Source organism: Phalacrocorax aristotelis, chromosome 8, assembly GCF_949628215.1.
Source record: "Phalacrocorax aristotelis chromosome 8, bGulAri2.1, whole genome shotgun sequence".
Classification (NCBI taxonomy): domain Eukaryota; kingdom Metazoa; phylum Chordata; class Aves; order Suliformes; family Phalacrocoracidae; genus Phalacrocorax; species Phalacrocorax aristotelis.
In genome coordinates this window covers 30,135,924-30,158,896 of record NC_134283.1, presented here as the reverse complement: position 1 = coordinate 30,158,896, position 22,973 = coordinate 30,135,924, and the positions used below count along the sequence as shown (strand labels likewise).

General features: G+C 37.1%; 1 protein-coding gene across 1 annotated transcript in view; it reads right to left on the bottom strand.

The window, feature by feature from the left end:
- The window catches only part of DOCK2 (dedicator of cytokinesis 2), a 214,020-nt gene that overhangs the window by 7,712 nt on the left and 183,335 nt on the right, over positions 1-22,973 (bottom strand). The window contains exons 37-47 of the mRNA XM_075102170.1: positions 22,310-22,400; positions 21,129-21,248; positions 19,206-19,295; positions 17,764-17,868; positions 14,234-14,375; positions 12,995-13,076; positions 9,882-9,966; positions 8,278-8,364; positions 7,771-7,947; positions 6,335-6,418; positions 1,911-2,048 (exon numbers count right to left, since the gene is read on the bottom strand). Of these exons, the coding sequence (XP_074958271.1) occupies positions 1,911-2,048; positions 6,335-6,418; positions 7,771-7,947; positions 8,278-8,364; positions 9,882-9,966; positions 12,995-13,076; positions 14,234-14,375; positions 17,764-17,868; positions 19,206-19,295; positions 21,129-21,248; positions 22,310-22,400 (1,201 nt within the window). The remainder of the gene's footprint in view (positions 1-1,910; positions 2,049-6,334; positions 6,419-7,770; positions 7,948-8,277; positions 8,365-9,881; positions 9,967-12,994; positions 13,077-14,233; positions 14,376-17,763; positions 17,869-19,205; positions 19,296-21,128; positions 21,249-22,309; positions 22,401-22,973) is intronic.

Below are 22,973 nucleotides of genomic sequence, written 5' to 3'. Positions count from 1 at the left end.
ATGCCATTAAAGTACTTGCTTTAGTTAGTCCTTGCTCCAAGACACTAATCATGCTCCATCTTCAATACAACAGGTTCTGCCATCTCTATACATTAACATATCCTTTTTCATTTATATGTTTGCAAATACTGGACAAAATTAATATTTCCCTAATAGCCAAACAGGAGGATCATGTATCCATATTGCACAAAGCCATGTATGCTGCACAATCTCTGTGCAAAGCTAGAAGTTGCTATGTTCTGGAGTGGAAGCAGAAAAAGAAGATACCACTCCAAATCTTCTAGAAGAAGGTTTAGCTATCATATTGGAAATATTCAGCTTAATGTTGATGGTTATTTAGGCGTTGCAGCCTGGTACAAAGTTAACAGAAACAATCTGACTTCTTTCCAAGTGCTTTGCTGTTACTTTTGTTAATAAGGTAGGGACGAGGATCGCATTTCTTGGCTAATTCTAGAACTGTTTTCTTTCTTCAGGCGTGACTTCTGGGATCTAAAATTGTAGATTGCGGTTGGCTCTTTTCTCTTTTCCTGTCCAAGTATTTCCTGGGATAAGCATGCCTCCCCATAGTTAGCTCATCACAGTGTCACGATATGAGGCAGGTTTTTGAGAATTTCCCAGTGTGTCCATATCATAAACTACCCTTCCACACTACTTCAATTTCAATCCTATAAACAGGATATGAACAACTTTTAAAAAACATTTCATATTGAAGCACAGGGTTTTGTTTTGGTTATCCAGAAAATATTAAAAATTGATGGGAAATTTCATATGCCAAATTCCCAAGTACTTTGCTTCTGATGTAATTTCTCACTAAGACTCTGATGTCTAGCAGAAGACTTGGAAACATTTGCAGTTTCTAGAATTATTTTCAAGTGTTTTGCAGAGTTTACTTGCAATGAGTTTACATGCTGTTCACCCTTTGAATGGCCAGAATCTTGTGATAAAGACACCATAGCTACATAACTTTTTTTTTTCCTTTTCTTTTAATAAAAAAGCTCAGGCCAGCCACCAGAGAGACAGACGTGGTAAAATGGCAGTAGTACCATTCACAAAGTACATTCTCTGCTCTTGCAAAATTTAAGTTTGTTATTTTCAAGAGCTGATCTGTAAGAGGTTCAAGCATTAGGCAAGACTGCTAATTGTGGATTACAGGCTCTTTATTATTGCAAGGATGGTGGCATGGGACTGAAAATAAGAAAAACATACTGAGATAAATATATACTTTTCATCATATAGGTATGTAACACAGCACAATATCCAAAATTTAGATTAGAAATTTGCTGCTTTTTTCCCTATAACAGAAGAAATAAATCCTTTTATAAAATCATCAATGCTGAAAGCAACAACATAAAATAATTTCCAAAGCAACTGATGTTTAAGCACAAAAACCAGCCAACAGTATTCTTGCAGGCCTGCACAAGCTCAGATAGACTATTTTATTCAAGAACTGTCTGGAGAGTTTGTGTTTAGAAGTTATCCTTCAATACCCATATATTCCAGTTTGGTCTTGACTAATATTGATAGTAATATACACATGAAAGCTTTTACTTCACAACACAGCTGGAATTGGCTAGCACAGGGAGACATCAATTGCAGATCAAAGCCTTAAACCACTAAGAAAAATTACAAAGAGGAGAAACATGAGAATTTGCTTTTAGTTCCTTAACAAGGCGGAAAGGAATTGCAATTTTAATAGACATAATAAAATACTCCTGATCTTCCAGAATGAGGAATATTTGATATGTCAGAGAATTGAATCAACTCTTTGACTATAAAACTCAGGTCCTACTACCTTCAGATCACGAGGAAACCCACAAGCAACAGAAGTTTCATATATGTTTTTCTTTAGAAGAAGAAGATGCGTATTAAGTAAAAAGAAATTGCAGGAGAGGTTAAAAGGAGAGCAATACCAATTCTCTGGCTCCATATTGTTTTTCCACTTTAACTTTTAAATGCTTGAAACATTCCTCCATACGGTCATGGAAAGGACGAAGATTATCAGAAACTCTTCTTTCATGAATTTTAATTCCAGCCCCAAGGAAAGGTATCTTGAAGAGGGAAAAAAGAAAGAAAAAAGTGAGACTATTAAACTGGGCCTGACAACGCCTCTAGCTCCATTTAAAGTAGCTGCTAAATCAACTGAAAAACTCTTACTGTAGCTGGCAGACAGATTTGTCAGTTGATCTCAGCTTTAGCAGCAACTACAAGATGGAAAGGGCACTTGAAAAATGGGCTTACTCAGTAAATTTTTGAAGGTTGTTTGTTGCCTCATAATGACTGTTTTCTCTCTTTTATGTATTTTAATGCTAACCCCTTATGAAATTAAACACACCATGCAAGAATTTAAAAAATTGTTAGGCTACCAGCGCACCTGCTTATGAAGGTGCCTGACATAGTTTACAAGAAAGAAGGTAGGGATGAAAAAATATTCGAGTGGATTCCAGGCAGGTGGTTTCAAACTCTTCTCTTTCAAATGGAGGATTAAGTGACTGAGAAAGGTTTAAATCAATCTACTGAAGGCTTAACCATGTGATCATTTTGACAATTGCTGCAGCAATTTGATATGCTAATGCCTGGTTATTGAAGGTGACCTCTTGCTTTCTCCTTGACTTTACTCTGCAGATTTTCTCTGTACTCCCCACACCTCAAGAAAACTTCATTAAGATAATGCCTCAATACAGAAATGAACAATTCAAGCCATGAACACAGGCAGCCTGCACTAACCCAGTCAACTTTGCTCAGTTTTACCCCTTTGCTTTTCTTCTTTGCCGCTCATCCTTTGACTGGGGTCAGTGACAAATAACCGAAGGGATTAAGATTCCTGATTCTTTCTACTAGAGTTAAAAGAAGGTACATAACAATAGTTTTTAAAAACTGGGGGGGGAGTATAGATACCTACTCCCTTGAACCTTAGGAAAAGGTCTTAGGAAAGTCTTAGGAAAAGACCTTAGGATAAGGTCTATCCGTTCATTAAATACCCTCCTCCACTTGAATTTCTTAAAAAATCCTTCTCCTTTGTCAGAAGGAATGGCTTGCTTACCAAATAATAATTTTTAAAAGTCTTATACTAACGCAAATACGATAGTAATACTACCTTCCTAACCCCTCTTCCATGCAATGCATTCCTTTGCTATTATATTGCTACTATAATCTTTGCTGTTCTATTAGTGTAATAATATCCAGGTAAAAGCAAAAAAACCCCAAATCTTATCTTCAAAGATAATGGAGAGCACACTTTGACATGCTGTTTAATTAATAATAAACATATTCACAAAGAGAAACTTAGTGGTGCTTCTCTTTAAAATATAAAGACATTTTATTACTCTTTAGTGTTTGAAGACGGTGATTTATGAGATTTGTGCAACATACCTTTAGCTGCCTTTCTGCCAGTAACCTTTCTAACTGCTTTAACATTGACTTTTAGCTATTTTGCATTAAAATTTGGGGCTTTTTTGTAAAATGTACTTATATTCCACACTTCCTTTTTGCGTTCTGACCTTGTAAATACTCTTGATACTGTATACATCAGTCCACCCGTTGACTGGATCATATTTTATGGAAGTTCAACTTCAATATCACTTTAAAAACATGGTATTGAAGCCCCTTTAGAGGGATTTACAGGGATAGATATAAATTACCACTTTATTTCCTAATGCCAGATGGTCAATAGTTATTATTACCACTACATCCACTGAGTACTTCTGATGGTCAGAAAGCAACCATATACAGAGCCTGTGGTGGGCAACAATACAGGAGAAAGCTGTCAAGGTTGGTGACTGAAACTAATAACCAAACTGAGATGAATCAAAATGAAACAGGAAGACATTTCAAAAACATTAAGAAAACAGTACAAAAAATTCCATTAACATTATTGGGAAGATTCATTTCAAGGCTGAGAGAGGAATAAATGGTTAATTCTTGCTGTTTCTCATCTATGAAACTGAGAGAGAATCACAGAATCATAAAATGGTTTAGGTTGGAAGGGACCTTTAAAATTCATCTACTCCAACCCCCTGCAGTGAGCTGGGACATCTTCAACTAGATCAGGTTGCTCAGAGCCCCGTCCAACCTGACCTGGAATGTTTCCAGGGATGGGGCATCTGCCACCTCTCTGGGCAACCTGTCCCAGTGTTTCACCCACCTCATTGTAAAAAACTTCTTCCTCATATCCAGTCTAAACCTACCCTCTTTTAGTTTAAAGCCATTACCCCTTGTCCTGTCCCAACATGCCCTGCTAAAAAGTTTGTCAGTTTGTCCCCATTTTTCTCGTAAGTCTCCTTTAAGTACTGGAAGGCTGCAATAAGGTCTCTTTGGAGCCTTCTCTTCTCCAGGCTCAACGACCCCAACTCTCTCAAAGGATAGATGTTCCATCCCTTGAGTAATTTTTACAGCCCTCATCTGGATCCGCTCCAACAGCTCCATGCCCTTCTTGTGCTGAGGGCTCCAGAGCTGGATGCAGCACTCCAGGTGGGGTCTCACCAGAGCAGAGTAGGGGGGCAGAATCACCTCCCTTGACCTGCTGGCTGCACTTCTTTTGATGCAGCCCAGGATACTTCAGCTATCTCACACAGATGGCATACGATTAAATCAATGAGGAAGAATGTTTTAGTGAGCTAGTACAAAGAATGAGACATGGAACACAACAAGAAATATCTTAAGCCACTCACTTCTGATAGTAGAATTCCAGATTAACTCACACTATTTCATAACACCCCTCTTGAAAGGGAGATCGCTATACTATGCCTTGATATAGCAATTAGTATGCCCATTCATTTACACAGCAAACAGTTCTTTCTCACTTAAATAATCTACATGTCAGAGGACTTAGAAATTAGTCGTCTCTCAGCAAACTCCCTATACGCAAAAACATAAGTCTCTTCTCTCGTTGTCATTCATTTTGCCATATATTGATGGCAATAGTTTCTATTTGGACTAGATAATGCAAATAGAATTGATAATTTCTGAGGTCATGTTTTTCTTCCCTCCACTATCATAACAAGTGCTTAGGTCAACAAAGAGAGCCATTTTCCCTTGAATCTCAGCAAAAATAGAGTTTTTTCTGCTACCACCTCCTGTAGGTGCATTTTCCTCTCTGAGGACAAAAGGGTTTTACAGGCTGGTTGGCTTGTCATATGCACACTATATAGAAGATAATGTGATGATAATAATAAAAAAAAACAGCCTCGGTGCTGCTAGTATAGGCAGATTATTCAGTTTTTTCTCCGGAGATATAGCATAAAAATACTTATTAATGGTCTTCTGTGCTATTTGTCACACAAAAGACATATAGCAGCAATCTTGAAGGGTCACTGAGCATGAAAATAACTCCTGCAAGAAGCTAGCATTCCATTAAGGTTTCTAATGCAACCCACCCAGCCAGCCAAACAACAACAAACACCTACCTCTAGGAAAGAGTTATTTCCCAAGAGACTTTCTGACATTTCCAAATGCTTTTTTTTCCCCCAGCAAGTCATGAAGTCTTTATGACTTTTGTCATGCTCTCAGTTTTGTCTCCAGCAATACGACCTGAGTTTGAAATCCTGGCCCTTCTAACCATAATTGTAGCCCACTATATGGGGCTTTTGATAAACCATTCCAAATGATGTGTTCTACAAAGTACTTTTCTGTCCCACTGCTTTCCCTAGGACATAAAGAGATATATGGGTAATCCCCCTGATTTTGGTAGCATTTCATCTAACTCTTAAGGGACACTGTAACGATGATACTCCTCAGGAAATACTATGTGATTTTTGTAATTAAGCCATTTCTTCCGTTTAGGCACAGATTTAAAAAAATCTGAAGGACCCAAGAATGTTTTATCAGTCACATGCCACATCAGAGGATAAAGAATTATTGCTATGCTGTCTCATAAGTGATCTTAGTAGGTTAGTAATGGAATAAATGTTTCCTGTTAGGCACACTAAAAGTGAAGGAGTTGAAGTCCTTTTTCCTTCTAAGGTATCCTATTAATATCTAAACAGGATAATAGATAGTCCTTTTACAACTATGCGTACTCTGAAGAAGAAGGTTTAGTCTAAGGAGAATATCTTACTATGAGTCCCTTTTCAAAAAATTACTATGAATTCATCACAGAACTAGGCAGGAAGTTTGTAACAAGAATATTCTCATTCTTCTACCCCTCCCTGCTTTGAGGAAACAGTAAAACAAACACACACACACGCGCGTGCGCGCAAAAGAACCAGCCACAAAACAAAACAAAACCAGGTTAAAAAAATGGCACAATCATCTAAATGCTATGTGCTCCTGCTAGAAAGGGACAGAAAAAAGGAATAGCTGATGAAGCCTCAGACGTTTGCTGTCAGTAAGAAGTTACCTGCCAAGCAATTAGATCTTTGAGTCTATTTAGCTTTTCTTGATCCTCTGGATGGTCTCTGATATATTCTTCTGTAAAGAAAGCCTTAGACAAAAAAAAAATTCAGTCCATCATTTCAACAGGAAAGAAATCAGTGATTACTCCATTGACTGCAGCTGGTGACCATAATATTGGGCATCGAATAAGAGACACATACACATGCTCCTTAACCAGATGCTGCTAGTGATAATTCCTTATTATATTAGCTGAGAACTGAGGAGCTCTTTTTTTCTTAAAAATGTATTGAGTCCTTATCCAACACTCCTGAGTTTGAGACCCTCCCCGTGAAACCCAATTATTGTTTGTTTTATTAAGCTTACACTGAAACTACAAAGGCACAAAGTTGGAGTATCATGATTTACATTGATAAATGATCATTTCACCCAAGTACCCTACTTACTGACATTACCCAGTGTTACACAATGAAGAAATTGAACTCTTTCATAGATAAGCAAAGCCAGATATTGCACACACACTGCCTTTTGCTGCCCAAAGACTTTATACCCCAGGTACAAAAGAAGACTGTAGCTATTTGTCCATGGCTGCCAAATACCTAAACAAATTATGCTTTAGGACTAACATAGCATAAATCATATTCCTCCAGAATATGTCATGCTTACATATAATAACATGCGTATAATTTATGTGTGTACACATATACGTGGCATCTTTTCAGCACTATGGGAGTCTGTCTGACATGCTGAGTCTACTGAGCATTTTTTCACCAGAAAATGGCAGGCAGAAATAATAGAGCTCTACAGCTGTGGGGTAACCCCACATTCATTTCCATCCAAAACATTAGTAATTTAGAATTTAAATTGATATTATTTATATTAAATTTATACAAGTTTTTAACATTCCTGCTTTCTCTCCTGCACCACCTTCACAAGGTGGCCTTAGGGACGAATATTCTACAGTTCAGTTCCTCAGGACATTCCATTTTCCATGTATTTCCAGAACAGTTTTTATTTGTATTCCCATTTTTTAACAACAAAACCTCCTATGCAGAATGGCTGCAGCTACTGAGAAAACCTGTTGACGGTTTAATTGATAACCCACATTTAAATACTCCAGACCTACTGTAGGATAAACTCAATTCATTTACTCCAGACCAAATCTTTTGATATGCGAGAGCCCATTTCATTACAAAAGGGTATCTCATCTCACATGTATATGCAAACCCTCATAACTGCAATTAATAGAGCTTCAGTTACTCTAGTTTGCTACTTTCTGCTTTCAAATACAGATGTGACCAGGATATGAGGATCTTTTAATTGATGGAGTTATAGCTTTCATATTCCCCGCCCACGTTCCACTACCACTTTGAACAAAGGATGTTGGAAGATTATGAAATAATATGTCTGAACTTGTCCTTGGATTGACTTAAAAGCTCTTACCTTCTCATATTTAGCAAAGCCACCCATAACAGCTGGATCAACAATTCCATTCAGAAGCATAGAAAGCGGATTAATAGGAAGGTTGTCATCACTCTGGTACTGGTTAATCATCATCAAAATTTTTTCATTTGTTGTGGACATAGTCTCAATTGCATTCTCTAAAGGACTAATTGTAGTCTATAAAGAAACAAAAGATGTCTAAGGCTTATAAAATTATAAAAAGGTCTTTTTAGTTTTATAAAACTTCACATATACGAACAACATTGTACAACCCAGGACACCAACACAGATTTGTTCAATTTTCTTAGGACTTGGTCCTGAAACTATAAGTCACATGCAAGATATATTGATCCCAACAGTAGCAAGATACAACACAAGTAATAACAATTTTGTATGTATAAAAATAAGTAAATAACAATAGCCTTGTGTGATAAATTTACAAATTATTTTGTACATGAGGATTCACAGAGATATATGTTTTACAGTTTTTAGCATGTTAATACACACCTGTGACATGGAGACAACCTCAAACCACCGTAAAATTCCAGGAAGTTTGTATGCTGTAACAAATGATGTTCTCTCAATCCACATAGACTATGAAAAAAAACATAGCAGGAAGAAAATGATACTTCAGGATTTAAACTTTAATCTTTTCTGCCTTCAGAAACGTCAGAGTGAAAAGAATATAGATGGAAAACATGCACATTTTTGCATAAAAGGACACTGCAAAATGAATCTAGCACAGCACTTTGCACAAATCATTTTTCTCATTTCAGATTAGGTCATCTCCAGGCACTAAGGCTGCACAAAGCAGAGGAAAATGAAAATTACCCTTGAATCCTTTAGTATCTATTCCTATTTTTGCCATTACAGATTGAATGACTGTGACTAAATGACCTACTCTCACCTCTACCCAGATGATATTTCCTCCCTCCACTTTCTAAACTTATTTTGCAATTAAAAGCAGCAATAGCCCTATAAGAAGTTGCCAGCGTTCCTACCTTTTTTTTTTTCCTTTCTTTTTCCTTTTCTGCGCAAGACCAGCTGTGGGTATTTTAAAATGCCACTAGTTCATTTACCCTACTGCTCCTTATTTTAACAATATCAGCTCATCTACACTGCCAGTACTGAGAAACATAATAATGAATGCAATGAAGACATACTCCAACTATCCCAATTTCCACCTATCTGAAGTAAGTATGCATATTATCTATTGTCATAAGCAATGAAAACATTAACAATTTAATTTTTGTAAAATCATTTCAAGGTATATTCATAAATGGTTTCAAAACTCTCCAGCTTGCAGAGGAAGCCAATATGCATTATGAGTCTTGATAATACAGTGCGAAGCTGGTATGTCAGGGTACAGTTTGCATCTGAAGCATTTAATTTAACAGCAGGTAAGAAGCTCCTTACATGAAACTGTTGACACTACGAATGGGCATGTACATAACTGAAATTGTACAGTTTTAAAATAAATGCCTTTTTCCATCAGTATCCCAAGAGCACAGCTTTAGCCATAAATATTGCATGGTATGGTTTTCATGACAAACTATAAAATACCAGACATCTCTAAAATTAAAATATAGAAACTTACCACATTTTTATGTATGACACTGAAAAATAACTTATGGTGTTGCAGGTTTCCTAGAATATTTGAACAATGATGACTTATTTCTTAGCATTACACCACTATGCACAGGAATAAAAATGACATAGGCAGTACTCTAGTCTGTCAAGATTGCACAGGACTGATGACAAAGCTGGCATCTGACAAAAGTGTTGTAAACTACAATAGGCAAACCATTTGATATTTATTTACATGTTACCTTGTTTCACAATGAAAATCTGTACCAGGAAAAATTACTGCTTAACACAAGTGTGTTGAACATACTTAACTACATATTTTTTACCTACAGCTGAAACAGTGCTGTACAGCAAGTACATAGGAGTTGTGCTGAAATAGAGCAATCTTTTGTTTATTTTTTTTAAACCAGATCCAAAAGCTAGGAAGTCTGTAATGAGTAAGCTGAGACTAAGAAAGAATCTAGATCAAAATTCAGCCACAGCTACCAGAACTGCATCCATCACCCTGTCGCTCATTTACTTACAGCAAATTCATTTTCAGGGTCAACAGATCCTTTTCTGACTGGTCTTGAATAGTGGAATCGGTGCACATTGTTGGACTTATAAAAACTGAAAGATGTAAAAAGGACTATTGTAAAACACAGAATTCAGAAATTTATGGATCTTGTTATCACAGTGATATATTTAATTTTGAGCCAGTTGAGTTTTTAATTAAAAGCAAATTTACTGCACAGAAAAAATGCACTTTACTGAAAACTCAGGAGACAACTACTTTATCTATAAATCAGGGTCAACAGACAGTATTTTACAAGTATTAAGCTTCAGCTTGTGATTGGGTGTAATTTCCAGAACTTCCACTTTAATGTTAAAACCTAGAGAAGCAGGTCTAGAAAAGATTTTTACTTCCCTGTGTTCTTGCCTACTTTATAACGGCATACAAAAGGAGTATATTTTGTTAAAAATAACCGAGCAGAGCAGATATATTCACCTGGACTGAAATACTTGTGGTTTTTCATCCACAGAGCATGCCAAATTAGTTTACTCATTAGTTTAATTCTGCTCACAATCCAGAACAATCGTTATTTAATAAACTAAACATTTGAAACCATTAATAAAAATTTATTGTGATAGACAAGAAAATGTGTATAAATACTTGTGGAGGGGGACAACAGTGTGAAAAATCTATTGCCAATTCATGTTATGGTCTATTCTATTTAGCTAATGAATTGTTCCCAATCACTGCGAGCATGTATTTCCACTAAACTCGTAACCACTCGTCTTTTAGCACTGGCTAATTTGAAAGAACAGAGATTGTACAGTTTTGGCGAAGTATTTTGCTGTCAACAGAAAAAGCTCTCTTTTTAGTTTTTAGTTTTTGTTTTAAAGATGAATTAAATTTAAAGCCATGTTAAGTAAAAGCTAATTTTGCGGAGAAAAAAAAAAATCTCAGAAATATCTTACAGTAAGACAAAGCCGTGTGTTTCGGAGGCCTAGAGAAACAAATAAATGGAAAGACCCTAAGCAGTTGAGCTAAGCAAAATTCTGGTATGTTAGTTCATAGGAACCTATGATTTCTCATCCAAACCACTGTAACTATCTTCATCAATAAAGAAAAAAAAGTGGAAAACACTACCATACTGAGTCAGATCACTTCATACAGTTCCATCTGAAAGGACAGACACTTTGAAGGTCTTTGGTAGAATAAATGCATTGCCATCTACTAATAAAACTAACAATTAAATGTCCAATAAAGTACACTCATAAAAATAAAACTCTGAGACCAGATAAAATTAACAGTTTGGTTGAATTCGGCAGCTGAGACAAACAATTACAAAATCTCCCATATGACAAGAGATTGCACTTTATATGGAGCAGTTCATTAAATAGAACTGTTACAAGTTCAAAATATGGCTGGCACTACACCGAAATCTAGTCGAACAGCACCAGATTTACAAGCTGTCTTTCAGCTACTGAGGTTAAAATGTATTCAAAGCTGAAACTGGAACCACAGTTGGTTTTTTGGTTTTTTTTTTTTGGGGGGGTGTTTGTTTGTTTGGTTGGGTTGGGTTTTTTTGGTGTGTGTTTTTTATTTTATTTTATTTTAAATCTTGTGGTAAAGACCTGCTTGTATGTGGGGAGGTGATTCTTAATTTTCCACTCTGAATCAACTACATTTTCAGTAAAAATTCTATAAAGAAGGCTGCAGACAAAGGTAACATCTGGTTTGAATCCAGCTGTGGAACAGTTAGAAATTAACCCATCTCATTCTCAGAGAAGCCTTCTATCTTCAGTGTCTTTTTGGAAAGTCGTAATACAAGTGTTGTTAAAGGGTTTTGTCTGAGATTTGTTTAAATGCGGAGGCATTCTAAAACCTCTCTTGCATTAAAAATGCAGGTGCTTCAATTCACCTGGAGAACTTTCAGCTTAAGATGCCCATTTTAACCAGTTTCAATTAGGGAGATAGAGTTCTACCTTGTGTTTTCACATGGCACCGCAAGAATAGGGAAAAAGTATGGCCTGCCTTAACTGATGGTGCTTATACTTTTTGCTGTCCTTAAGTTACAAGCTAACAAATACTATCTTGAAATTTTTTCATTCAGGAGTTAGTGATAAGCAACAGCTTTTTTTGACCATGTTTGTAACTATAAAAATCATAGAATGGTTTGAGTTGAAAGGAACCTTTAAAAATCATCTAGTTCCAACCCCCCTGCTGCAGACAGGGACATCTTTCACTACATCAGGTTGCTCAAAGCCCCATCTGACCTAGCCTTGAACACTTCCAGGGATGACGCAGCCACAACTTCTCTAGGCAACCTGTTCCAGTGTCTGAACACCCTCATAGTAAATAATTACTTCCTTATATCCAATCTAATTCTTCCTTCTTTCAGTTTAAAACCATTGCCCCCCATCCTGTCACTACAGGCCTTCGTAAAAAGTTTATTTCCATCTTTCTTATAATCCTCCTTTATGTATTGATGGATTTGGAGCCAAAAATCTCACAAGCCTGAAGTCAGCCAATATTCTGGTAGGTGTTGTACACAGTCTTGCATCAGCTATCAGAATAAGTCGTCACTTTTCACACATGTAGTCAGAATACAATTAGGTGCATGTAACAAGTTCAACCTGTTCTACATTGGGTTAGTAGTTTGGAAATGTTAGCCAGCCTGTTCTCAAAATACTTTGGGCTCTTTGTTTCCTTTATTCCTTTACAAAATCTTGACCATAGTACCAGTGGAAACCATTTTGCTACCATGTCTTTTACACTTGGCAAGATAAGTCGTAACAAGATTCTGCTGTACAAGGACCTTCAACTCAACCGCTCTCATACTGCCAGTCACCTTTAAGATCCCTCTCTCCACCACTGGTCTAAGAAGAGGTGTTGAAACCTCAGTAGCTTGGACCCAAACCATAGATTCCACCTCCCCACCCTGTAATCATATGCTATTCCATAAGAAGTAGATGGTCAGATATTCTTTCATGAAATTCCTAGGGAAAATGTATGTCAGTAAACTAATAATAAACTAATAATAAAAGCTCTAAGATTCATTGACCAATGACCGAGTGCACAAAATAATGGCTCTCAGTTTAGGAATATGGACTGACTTTCATTATTATATCTATTCAGAAATGTACTTACTTTATAATCTGATCAGGTACTGCCTTATTTTTGAATCTAGGTTGTTCCTCCAGGACCGGCTGCACTGTAAAACACTGGATATCTGAAATCGGGAAAGTTAAGGGCATGTTATTAACTATCAGTATGAAATACTGTAGGCTGTGGGGGAAATAAAAATAAAAAAAATAAAAGAGGACAGACATTTCTGATTAAAAATCTGCAGGGTTCAGGGTTTCATTTGTGGTGCTTTCTTGGCAAAAAAAGGAAAAATCTGCCAGTAGTAACCACTGAATATTTATTAATAAAAATATGCAGTTCAAAATTAAAATTATTTACTGAGCTTGAATATCTGTAGCTGAATTTATCACACTGAATCTTTCATTAAATTTTAAAGCCCAGCCAACTTACAAAAATCACATCAACAACATCTGATGTTAACAGTTTTGCTATTTAGCTTTAGGCATGCATAATGTCATGATGTTTAGCATTTCATCGTTGTAATCTGTAGTTGAGCAGCCCTTTTACTTGATATTTCCTTTTTCTATGGAAGCGTTATTCTTTAATCTGAATACTGCATTTGTAAATCAATATATCATATTCTTACATATTTCAGTATATTTCAAACTGATGCCCCCTCATTAGATTCCGTAGCTTTTTCTTAGATGCATAAGTAGTGCACATCTCCTGTTAATGACAGACTTGTGCAAATTCTGCTTTAAGAAAAGACTGAAGCATATGATCTCAAAAAAAAATTAGTTAAGACATAAGACAGACTACGAGAGCTTGGCTCTCAAGTTTAATGCACTATTTTAGACAAGCCTGTAACATTCTTTGCTTCAGTCCCAACAGTGTGAAAAGAAAGCAGTATTCCTGTTCTCCTCCAGCAGGTTCCATCAGAACAGACTCAAGAGAGTATGTGAAGTGTAACATTACCTTGAAAATTAATGAAGGAAAATCAACACCTCAAAAAAAAGTCTGATACAATGAGGTGATCTCATACCTGCTCAGCCAGTAATGATTTAAATCAGAACATGAAGAAAAAGATAATGCGTGCAAGAAACTGTTAGAGTACTTCTAAACAAGAATAATTTAGGGCACTCTAAAAGGTGGTTAACAATGTTTATAAGTTAATTTTCCTAGGAAAATTTCTGGTGACACAAGGCATATTTATGTTGCCAAGAAATACAGGTGATACCCAAGTGCAGTGCAAGTTTCCCCAACCCGCCTTCATTCTGTAGTCTCCCATGTGTTCAAGGATACATTGACCAGGAGAGTTTTTCACATCCTCCCCAGGAGCTGAGGTGGTGTTCATCTTCTCTGCGTTGGGAAACTGACTCATCAGCTGTGCCTGGAAATCCTCTCTCCTCTCGTACTCTTTCCCACGATAGATGAAGACTTTGTTCTGCAACGAATAAATAGCTGATTTCTTTGGCTGTATGATGCTGAGGCAGAAGTTATACATGTTTATCAGTACAAAGACACAATGGAGTCTCCAAATTTTGGAACGAGCATTATACAGAATCACAGCATGGTAGGGGTTGGAAGCGACCTCTGGAGATCATCTTGTCCAACCCCCCTGCTTGAGCAGGGACACCCAGAGCAGGGGGCACAGGAACGCATCCAGGTGTGTTTTGAGTGTCTCCAGGGAAGGAGACTCCACAGCCTCCCTGGGCAGCCTCTTCCAATGCTCTGTCACCCTCACAGGAAAGAAGTTTTTCCTCATATTGAGGTGGAACTTCCTGTGTCCCAACTTGTGCTCATTGCCCCTTCTCCTGTCATTGGGCACCACTGAAAAGAGTCTGGCCCCATCATCCTGACACCCACCCTTCAGATATTTATAGGTATTGATGAAATCCCCCCTCAGTCTTCTCTTTGCCAGGCTGAACAAACCCAGGTCTCTCAGCCTTTCCCCATAAGGGAGATGCCCCAGTCCCCTGATCATCTTGGTAGCTCTCCGCTGGACTTGCTCAAGCAGTTCCACATCCCTCTTAAACTGGGGGGCACAAAACTGGACGCAGCACTCCAAATGAGGTCTCACCACAGCAGAGTAGAGGGGGAGGATAACCTCTCCCGACCTGCTGGCCACAATCCTTTCTATGCACCCCAGGACACCGTTGGCCTTCCTGGCCACAAGGGCACATTGCTGGCTCATGGTCAGCTTGCTGCCCACCAGCACTCCCAGGTCCTTCTCAACAGAGTCGCTTTCCAGTAGTTCAGCCCCCAGCCTGCACTGGTGCGTGGGGTTGTTCCTCCCCAGGTGCAGGACCTTGCACTTGCTCTTGTTGAATGTCATCAAGTTCCCCTCGGCCCAGCTCTGCAGCCTGTCCAGGTCTCGCTGGATGGCAGCACAGCCTTCTGGTGTATCAGCCACTCGTCCCAGCTTGGTATCATCAACAAACTTGCTGAAGGTTACACTCTATCCCATCATCCAGGTCACTGATGAATATATTGAACAGGACTGGACCCAGCACAGACCCCTGGGGAACACCACTAGTGACAGGCCTCCCTCCAGACTCTGCTCCATTGATCACAGTCCTCTGAGTTCTGTTGTTCAGCCAGTTCTCTGTCACTGTCAGTTCACCTCACTGTCCACTCATCCAACCCACACTTCCTTAGCTTGCCTGTGAGGATGCTATGGGAGACAGTGTCGAATGCCTTACTGTAGTCAAGTTTACTGTTTTCTGAATATGAATTAACTCTAAAGCAAGACACTATTTTATCAGATGCTGGAATGCAGCACTGACTCTCCAGAGGCCCTACTTTATGCTGTTACAGAGAACGAACATAAACTGGCATCACCACTGAGGATGCCCCTGTAGAGCAGAATAAAATCAGAATGGGAGCTATGAAAAGTACTGAAATTCCTTTTCTTCTTTTCTGTCAAGTAAAAGGATTTGCTTTCAAGTACATTCTCAGTCCAGGTTTCACAGCTTTCTAATACTAATGCATAGGTTTCCTCTGCCTGCTCCTTCTCCTTGGTATTATGAAATGTCTACATTTACAATACAGTCTAACCCCACATGTGCTCATTTGTGGTTCAGTTTGCTTCATTTAACAGGATACTTCTATAACACCAGAAACAAAAGGTGTGTGCTTCCTTTGGTGTAATATTGGCATATTATTTCACTATTTTTCCAATGTTTTCAAGGCAACTTTGGCCTTTAAAACTGGGAATGAGAGGTCTTTTATTGCTTTTCAAGGGTGAGGAAAGCTACTGTATTCATTGTAGTATGTAAGGAAAGATTTTTTGTTTGGTTGGGGTTTTTTGTTGTTTTGTTTTGTTTTTCTTTTTAAGAAAACAAAATATTCAGGCTAGTTTTATGCTCTGAAGACATGCACTACTGTGGTTAAAAGAAAGTAATGATCTTTCAAAAAACTGAAGTAAATCCAGTTGTGCATGAGTTCCTAGCTTTGGTGGGTTTCTTGAAAAATGAGACTCTGGTTTCCTGATTTCTCACATGGTAGTCAAAAATGGAGAAAAGTAAAGCAAACTGAGAGAGTAGATTCAGTGTACAGAGGTCTGTTTAATGAAAACAGTTCAAACTTAACAAAATTGTCCTAAGATATCAACTAGTTGTTACCATTTAGGAAAAAACTCAGAGTAATACAAGACAGTTGGTATGAATGTGTCAGCTCAATGCATATTAGAGATCAAAAATGCAACCTGAACTTCAGCCATTATGAGGAAAACAGGAAAACAAAGGAAGAAACATCAGTATGACACTGAACAAATTCATCATGTACCCACATTTCAAATACTATGTACACTTCTTGTCCTACCATCTCATGAACTAGAAAATGGACAGCCAGGGAACAAGGTGTTGAAATATATGAATGGTTGCTGTGGAAGCAACATTTAAACAAATCAAGACTATAATGAACAATATGTCATGAACAGCATGAGGAAGGTGAATAAAGAACAACTGTTCAGTCTTTCTGTAAGAACTAGTGTAGAGAAATTATCAGATGACAACAAAAAGGCAACAGTAAATCTCCAACACACACAGCTGTGTACTGTGAGGCCACAGCGTGTTCTGGAGGGCATCAGTTCAGAAAGCAACTGGACAAATTCACTGTAGAACAATCCAAGAAGGGCTAGAAAACACAACTGCCACCTCCAACCCAGGAAGCTGTTTATCAAGTAAGTAGGGAATATATAGCAGGTCAATATCACTATACACCTCCTCTATATCACACTGTTCCCTACCCTTCTTATCTACTATTTCCCACTGGTAAAGACACAATATTTGGCTATAGCATGCGTTGCTCTGAAAAATACACTGTTTCTACATTTGTAATGTATTTCAGTTATAGCTGAAAGACAATATAAATCTGAAACGCTTGTCAGATCATGGTAAGGTCCACTAAAAATACCAACCTCATGTGAATCAGAATTTTGGATTTAATTTGAACACAAATTAGTTAACGACATTCTACTAGTTATCAATAACCTGTGTGTGGACTCGTCTGAGAAATACATACCATAAGAGCTGGCCATACCAAATTACATCATATTGCTGCATTTGGCCTTCTTGTATCACCTTCACAACCTGATATATCTCTAGTTTCCACAACGAAACTAAGAGAAAGAATCAAGTTAAACACATCTGAAAACATTTCATGCATATTCTTAAAAGTAGCAATTGGGATTTTGACTACAGTCCTGTATCCAAGCAAAACTAAATCCATGGCAAATATCCCCAGAGACTCATTTGCATTAGTAGAGTAGACTCACATTTTTAGAAGCTTATGAAAACAGATGAAAAAAGTAAGAATTTAAACAGGTTTACCCTTAGAAATGTGGGGAATCCTTGGCCGTAATACCCAACAGCAAAATAGTCTGGTTTAGGTCTCAGAATTTTCATGATGTTTTCATAGAACTTTGCTTGTTGGATCTGAAAGCAAAACCAACTGCAATTACTTCTGTTTGGGTTTCCCCCTCCCCCTTTTTATTACCTCTACAGTAGTAGTACGCTACGCTGCATACTACTGCCATCAGTGGATATGCAAGAGCTATCAATTGTCAGCTGGTAAGCAACAGTAATAATCTGTTAGCATGCATATGACAGTGCTGTAGTACATTAAATATTGTTTACATTTATATGCAAATTTAATACATAGCTAAATGTATACGGCTTCAACTTTAATTCTCTGACCTCAGAATCAGACTTACCCTTAATTTACTAGCGTGAAAAAAAATAAAACCACCAAAGTCATAGTTGGCACTTTCCACTTTAAACTCTTAACTGATAACATTACTGAAATAATACATTTGGAAAAATGCGCTGCCCCAATTGTTTTCTGAGGTACAGATCAACTCAAACTTTTGCCCTTGCTCATGCTAAAGCCACACACCAGGCAAAGGGGTTACAACATCATCTTCCATAAAATACTAAGTTAGGTTTACTATTTCTATTTTCTGTCTTATATCTATGAGATAGGTAACACTGCAACTTAAATGGAATTGGCAAAAATATTGTCTTCATCTTTTAGTTTATGATAAAAGCAGAATTGACTGGAAAGAAAAGCAACTTTCTTTACACACAACACTGTTCAAGAACATCGTGTTTTGATTCCCATAGTTTCTTTGTGGAAGATTCAGGGATATCTACTGAACGAGCCCTAAACTTTCTTAAAGATCATGCAAGTGTGGAATGTTGGGGATGGAAAAAAAGAAGGTATGTGGGGAGGGTATTCTTTTTAGATGAATTCAACTTTAATGAAAACAAATAATTGAACATTTAGTCTTCCTTTAAAATCTTTCTTCTAGCCTTTTGACCTAGTTCTAATTCTTGTGATGTATTACTTCCCCAGTCCCTGATTAGGACAGAATTCTTTAGGCTTGTCAAGATTCAACTTCCTAAATTGTAAAGAAAAATCTCAGAGAAAAAAATGCATCCAGGTGCTTTTTCTAGCCTAAAGTAATACAAAGGCCTCAAAACCCTGTTATATTTCTTTTATACACCTTTAAATTGCACTAAGCAAAATGTTTATTTCACCTATAGAAGTTTCAAAATATCTCAGTAAGCAGATGCCCACGCAACTTTACCAAACAGTTCTTATGAATCTCTATGTTAGCACTGGATTATTACAATAAAACACAGTTACATTTTAACAAATGAATTAAAAATCAATTGTAGACAACAAGCTCATAAGCAGCTCTATCATTTGATAGCTCAAAAGTACTAATTTCTCTGACTGAAATAATTTGAAGACCTGTATATCAACTTACCAGGTTTTGACTTAGGAGTTCATAGTCAAAAACTTCCTTTTCATATTGCTCTGCAAGTTCTTTGCATAAAGATATGGCTTCTTCCCACATCTGCAATGCAACCGCATATTGAAAAAGTAAATCCAGTACCAACAAACAAGTTTTTAATGCATCACTGTTCAACTACAGTTTTATTGATTATGCTATCTTTAAATTGCAGTCATTTATGAACTGCACACTTAGAATGGAAGACTCAAGGCAATCAAACTTTAGGAAAGCAGATTAATGGTAAAAATAAAAGTGTTTTATGGTTCATTATAGGAAGGAATAAGTAAACCTACTTTATTCTTACAATAAGATAATAAAACATCACCTAACCTTTCAAATACATTAAAAAAGAAGAGTAAATCACTAAGGTGCACAACATCCAGAACACAGCCCAAGCATAGGAGCAGTGTATGAGGGGCCTGACACCTGCCTCTCCTTAGAACAAACACACTTAATTTTAGAAGAAACTCTGAAGCATATATAATCATAGGTAGCCTTGCACATGACAGCTCTGCTAGTCAGTTTAAAATTTACAAGACTTAAATTGCCACTTGCCCAGAGGAGCAGCTTGATTCTTTCCACACAATTTAATAGCTACCTCTGAAAATTACTGTGAGGAATTACAGAGCTGCATTGGAAAGAGGAGGACAGTTTTTCTCATGTGCTATAGGCACTTAATGTATACAGCACAGAAGTGGTCTTAAAACAGATAGAAACTCCCTCTCTTGAGGGTATTTCTCAAATTCTGTCAGTCTTCCCATCTATTCACGATAAAGGAAACAAAAGAGTTTTTCTGAGCATAGTTCACTACTGATGTAAGGACACTGGTGGTCACACGCATTATGACTGTTTTTACATGGTGCCACGTACTCCTAGGCTAGGTAGTTCTGAAGCTGACAGCTGCATTCAGCTCTCTGCAAACCTCCTGTGATGTATCTGAGGAGAACCTGAATGCTAGGTAGATCAGAAGTCATGAGGATTTGATTATTCTGATAGAGTGGGTGGGGACTGCTACATTGTACTTATTTCAGATGCCAAAAAGTTAAAAAAAAAAAGTTTAAAAACCCTAAAAAAAGTAAAAGAAACAGTAAAAGTAAAAAGAAGTTATAAATAGCACTGCATTTTCCTGCACAGTGCTGAAGCACCATAAACTTTCTACCTCCTGAATTATACAAGGGACTTTCATGGGCAGTCATGGGCAGTTATGCCTTTATTTTGCAAGAAGCAGCAATGAATTGCCTTCCCCCTTCATACCTTTGGCTACAGCTGAACAAGACATAATGACTTAAAGGCCCTATTGGGTCACAAGATTCATTATCCAGCACTGCGGAATTTTCCCTTGCTTTCTAGTCCTTTGCTTTACTTCCAAAAATCTCAACTCTACTGTCATTGTATTGACAGACAATTTCGTTAACAGATTTTTTAAAAAAAGCTGAACTAAACCCAGGTGCTGAACATCCAACTGGTATATTTTAAGCCTGGGATGCAAGTTTCAGACATCTCTGAGACAAATATGTTCTTTTTGAACTGTCTGGTTTTGGGGGAGATAATGACCGAATGGTTTAGAAATGCAATCTGTGTAGTCCCCATTCTTTTCCTAGTAAAGGAGACAACATGCATCATTTTTAATTATTTTATTACAGCCTGACAGAAATGCTTGTGACCAGTATAAATATTGGCCCTCTTTCTTTGTGAGTGTGGTTATTGAAAGAGTATATTAATACATAACAGATATACTCTGTGAACAAGCCTTCAGGACACAATTTTTACTTGACCCATATTTCAAAGAGGATTTCCTATACAAACACTTTACAGAGAGCATATTCATTAAATACTACTATACAAAGTAACACCATAAAAAGTGATTTGGGAGGGGGAAGAACTCTACCAACCTACCTTTCCTTTGTCAAAGTACTCTATGATCTTCTCATACAGATTCTCTTTCAAGTGTCGATAGGTCTGTGAACACTGGAACTCTGTTGACATGACTTGGGGTGCACACTGTTCATCTGACCACTGAGAATAAAACCACATTAAAAAAACATATGATTCTGGACTTCAGCATTTCACACACACATCTCCCCTCCCCCATGGTCTGGTCCCAGTGATTTTTTTCCCCGGTCTTTTTTACCCTTCCGCAAAGAAACTGGGAAAGGCACTGGGAATGTTTTCATTACCTCTTCAAACAAGTGCTGTATTTCATGTGATAACCAGGACTAGACACAGCATTTTAAAAACCTGTGTTCCCTTCCTGCCCCTCACCCAAAAAAGTTTGGATAAAAGTCTAAATGAGAAAATAAGTACATTTTATTTCAGTGGTGTCATCTTTACTGATTTGGTTTTGATTTTTTTTTGTATTAAAATATTTGTAGATAAGCTATACCAATACATACAATATATCTCATTTTTTCACAATCAGTAATGTCAAAATTAAGTTTAAACGATACAGCACTGTGAAAAGCCAAATTTATACAGTTCTGCACTAAAAGAAATTCTGTAAGAAATATCTAATTTTTGCTGAAGAAAATTTAAAGTTTGAATTTTCCTTTGAAATGGAAATGCATCTTACTGACCATTTCAATTCATAAATTCACGTACAATGAGAATAAACATTAGTTATAGCGAAAAATCATTGCTACAAAAGAAAGCACACATAATTTGGCAGAGTGATCCATATTATGTAAAATGAAAAGTCAGATGTCCCCCCATGATAGGTACAAAAAATGCATTTAATTTTCATCATTATTATGTCTGGGATAAGTAAGAAATTACCAAAATGAAAACCACATGGAAGTTAAATGGCTTCAGAATTTGCACACAATGTTCCCACTATAAAGTAAAACTATTTTTGCTACAATATTTATTTGTACAAATATATGGCTTTTAATCACCTATTGAAAATACAATTTCAACAATTTAACATTAATTTTGTATGACCTACCACAGTATTTTTAACTAGAAACTTGAGTACACCTATGGAAAAATAACTAATATGCAGTAAATCAGAAATTAAGACAATCATTTTTAAATCTGAAAATTGAAAAGCTTATATATGTATTGAGTTTAGAAAATCTGACCTTCAAAAGCCACGTATGGAGTAGAAGGGTATATGCTGCTTCTGTGTAATTCTCACAATCTAAATGAAGATCTCTTAATTTATATAAATATCTGTTAGAGGAGAGAACAAGAATTAGACTAGATATTGACATGACTGGAATACTAAGTGTCAAAAAATTTCTAGATAAACTTTGTAATGGAAACTTCATAGATGTCATGCGGTCACTACACAAAGAGTCTTTAAGGACACTCTGATAAGGGTTAAAGCTCTGTGCATTTGTTCAGACTTTTCTGCGTTCTCTTTCTATGCTGAAATATTTTGCACAAAAGGAGGAGAAAGAACTAACCTCCTTTTGTGAACTGCTGTCGGCTCCACCTCTAAGAGGAAGAACTACTAGGCTCAAGGTCTAAGTCAGACCTCTGTGTCCATTATTTCCTGACTGTTACTAAAGATAGCTGCCTTTCTCTGTAGCACTTTTTGATTGCATGTAAACATTTTCCATTTAAATAGATGAGAGCACAACAGACAACACAAGGTAACGGAGAAAAACAGAAAATACCAGTGCAGACAAAGCAAGTCCTGTACAACTTGGAAGGTGGTAGGGGAAGAACTGCTCTAAGTCATATTTTGCCAGTGTTCTCCTTGATCCCTAGGGCAGCATTGCTGCTACCAGCACAACCACT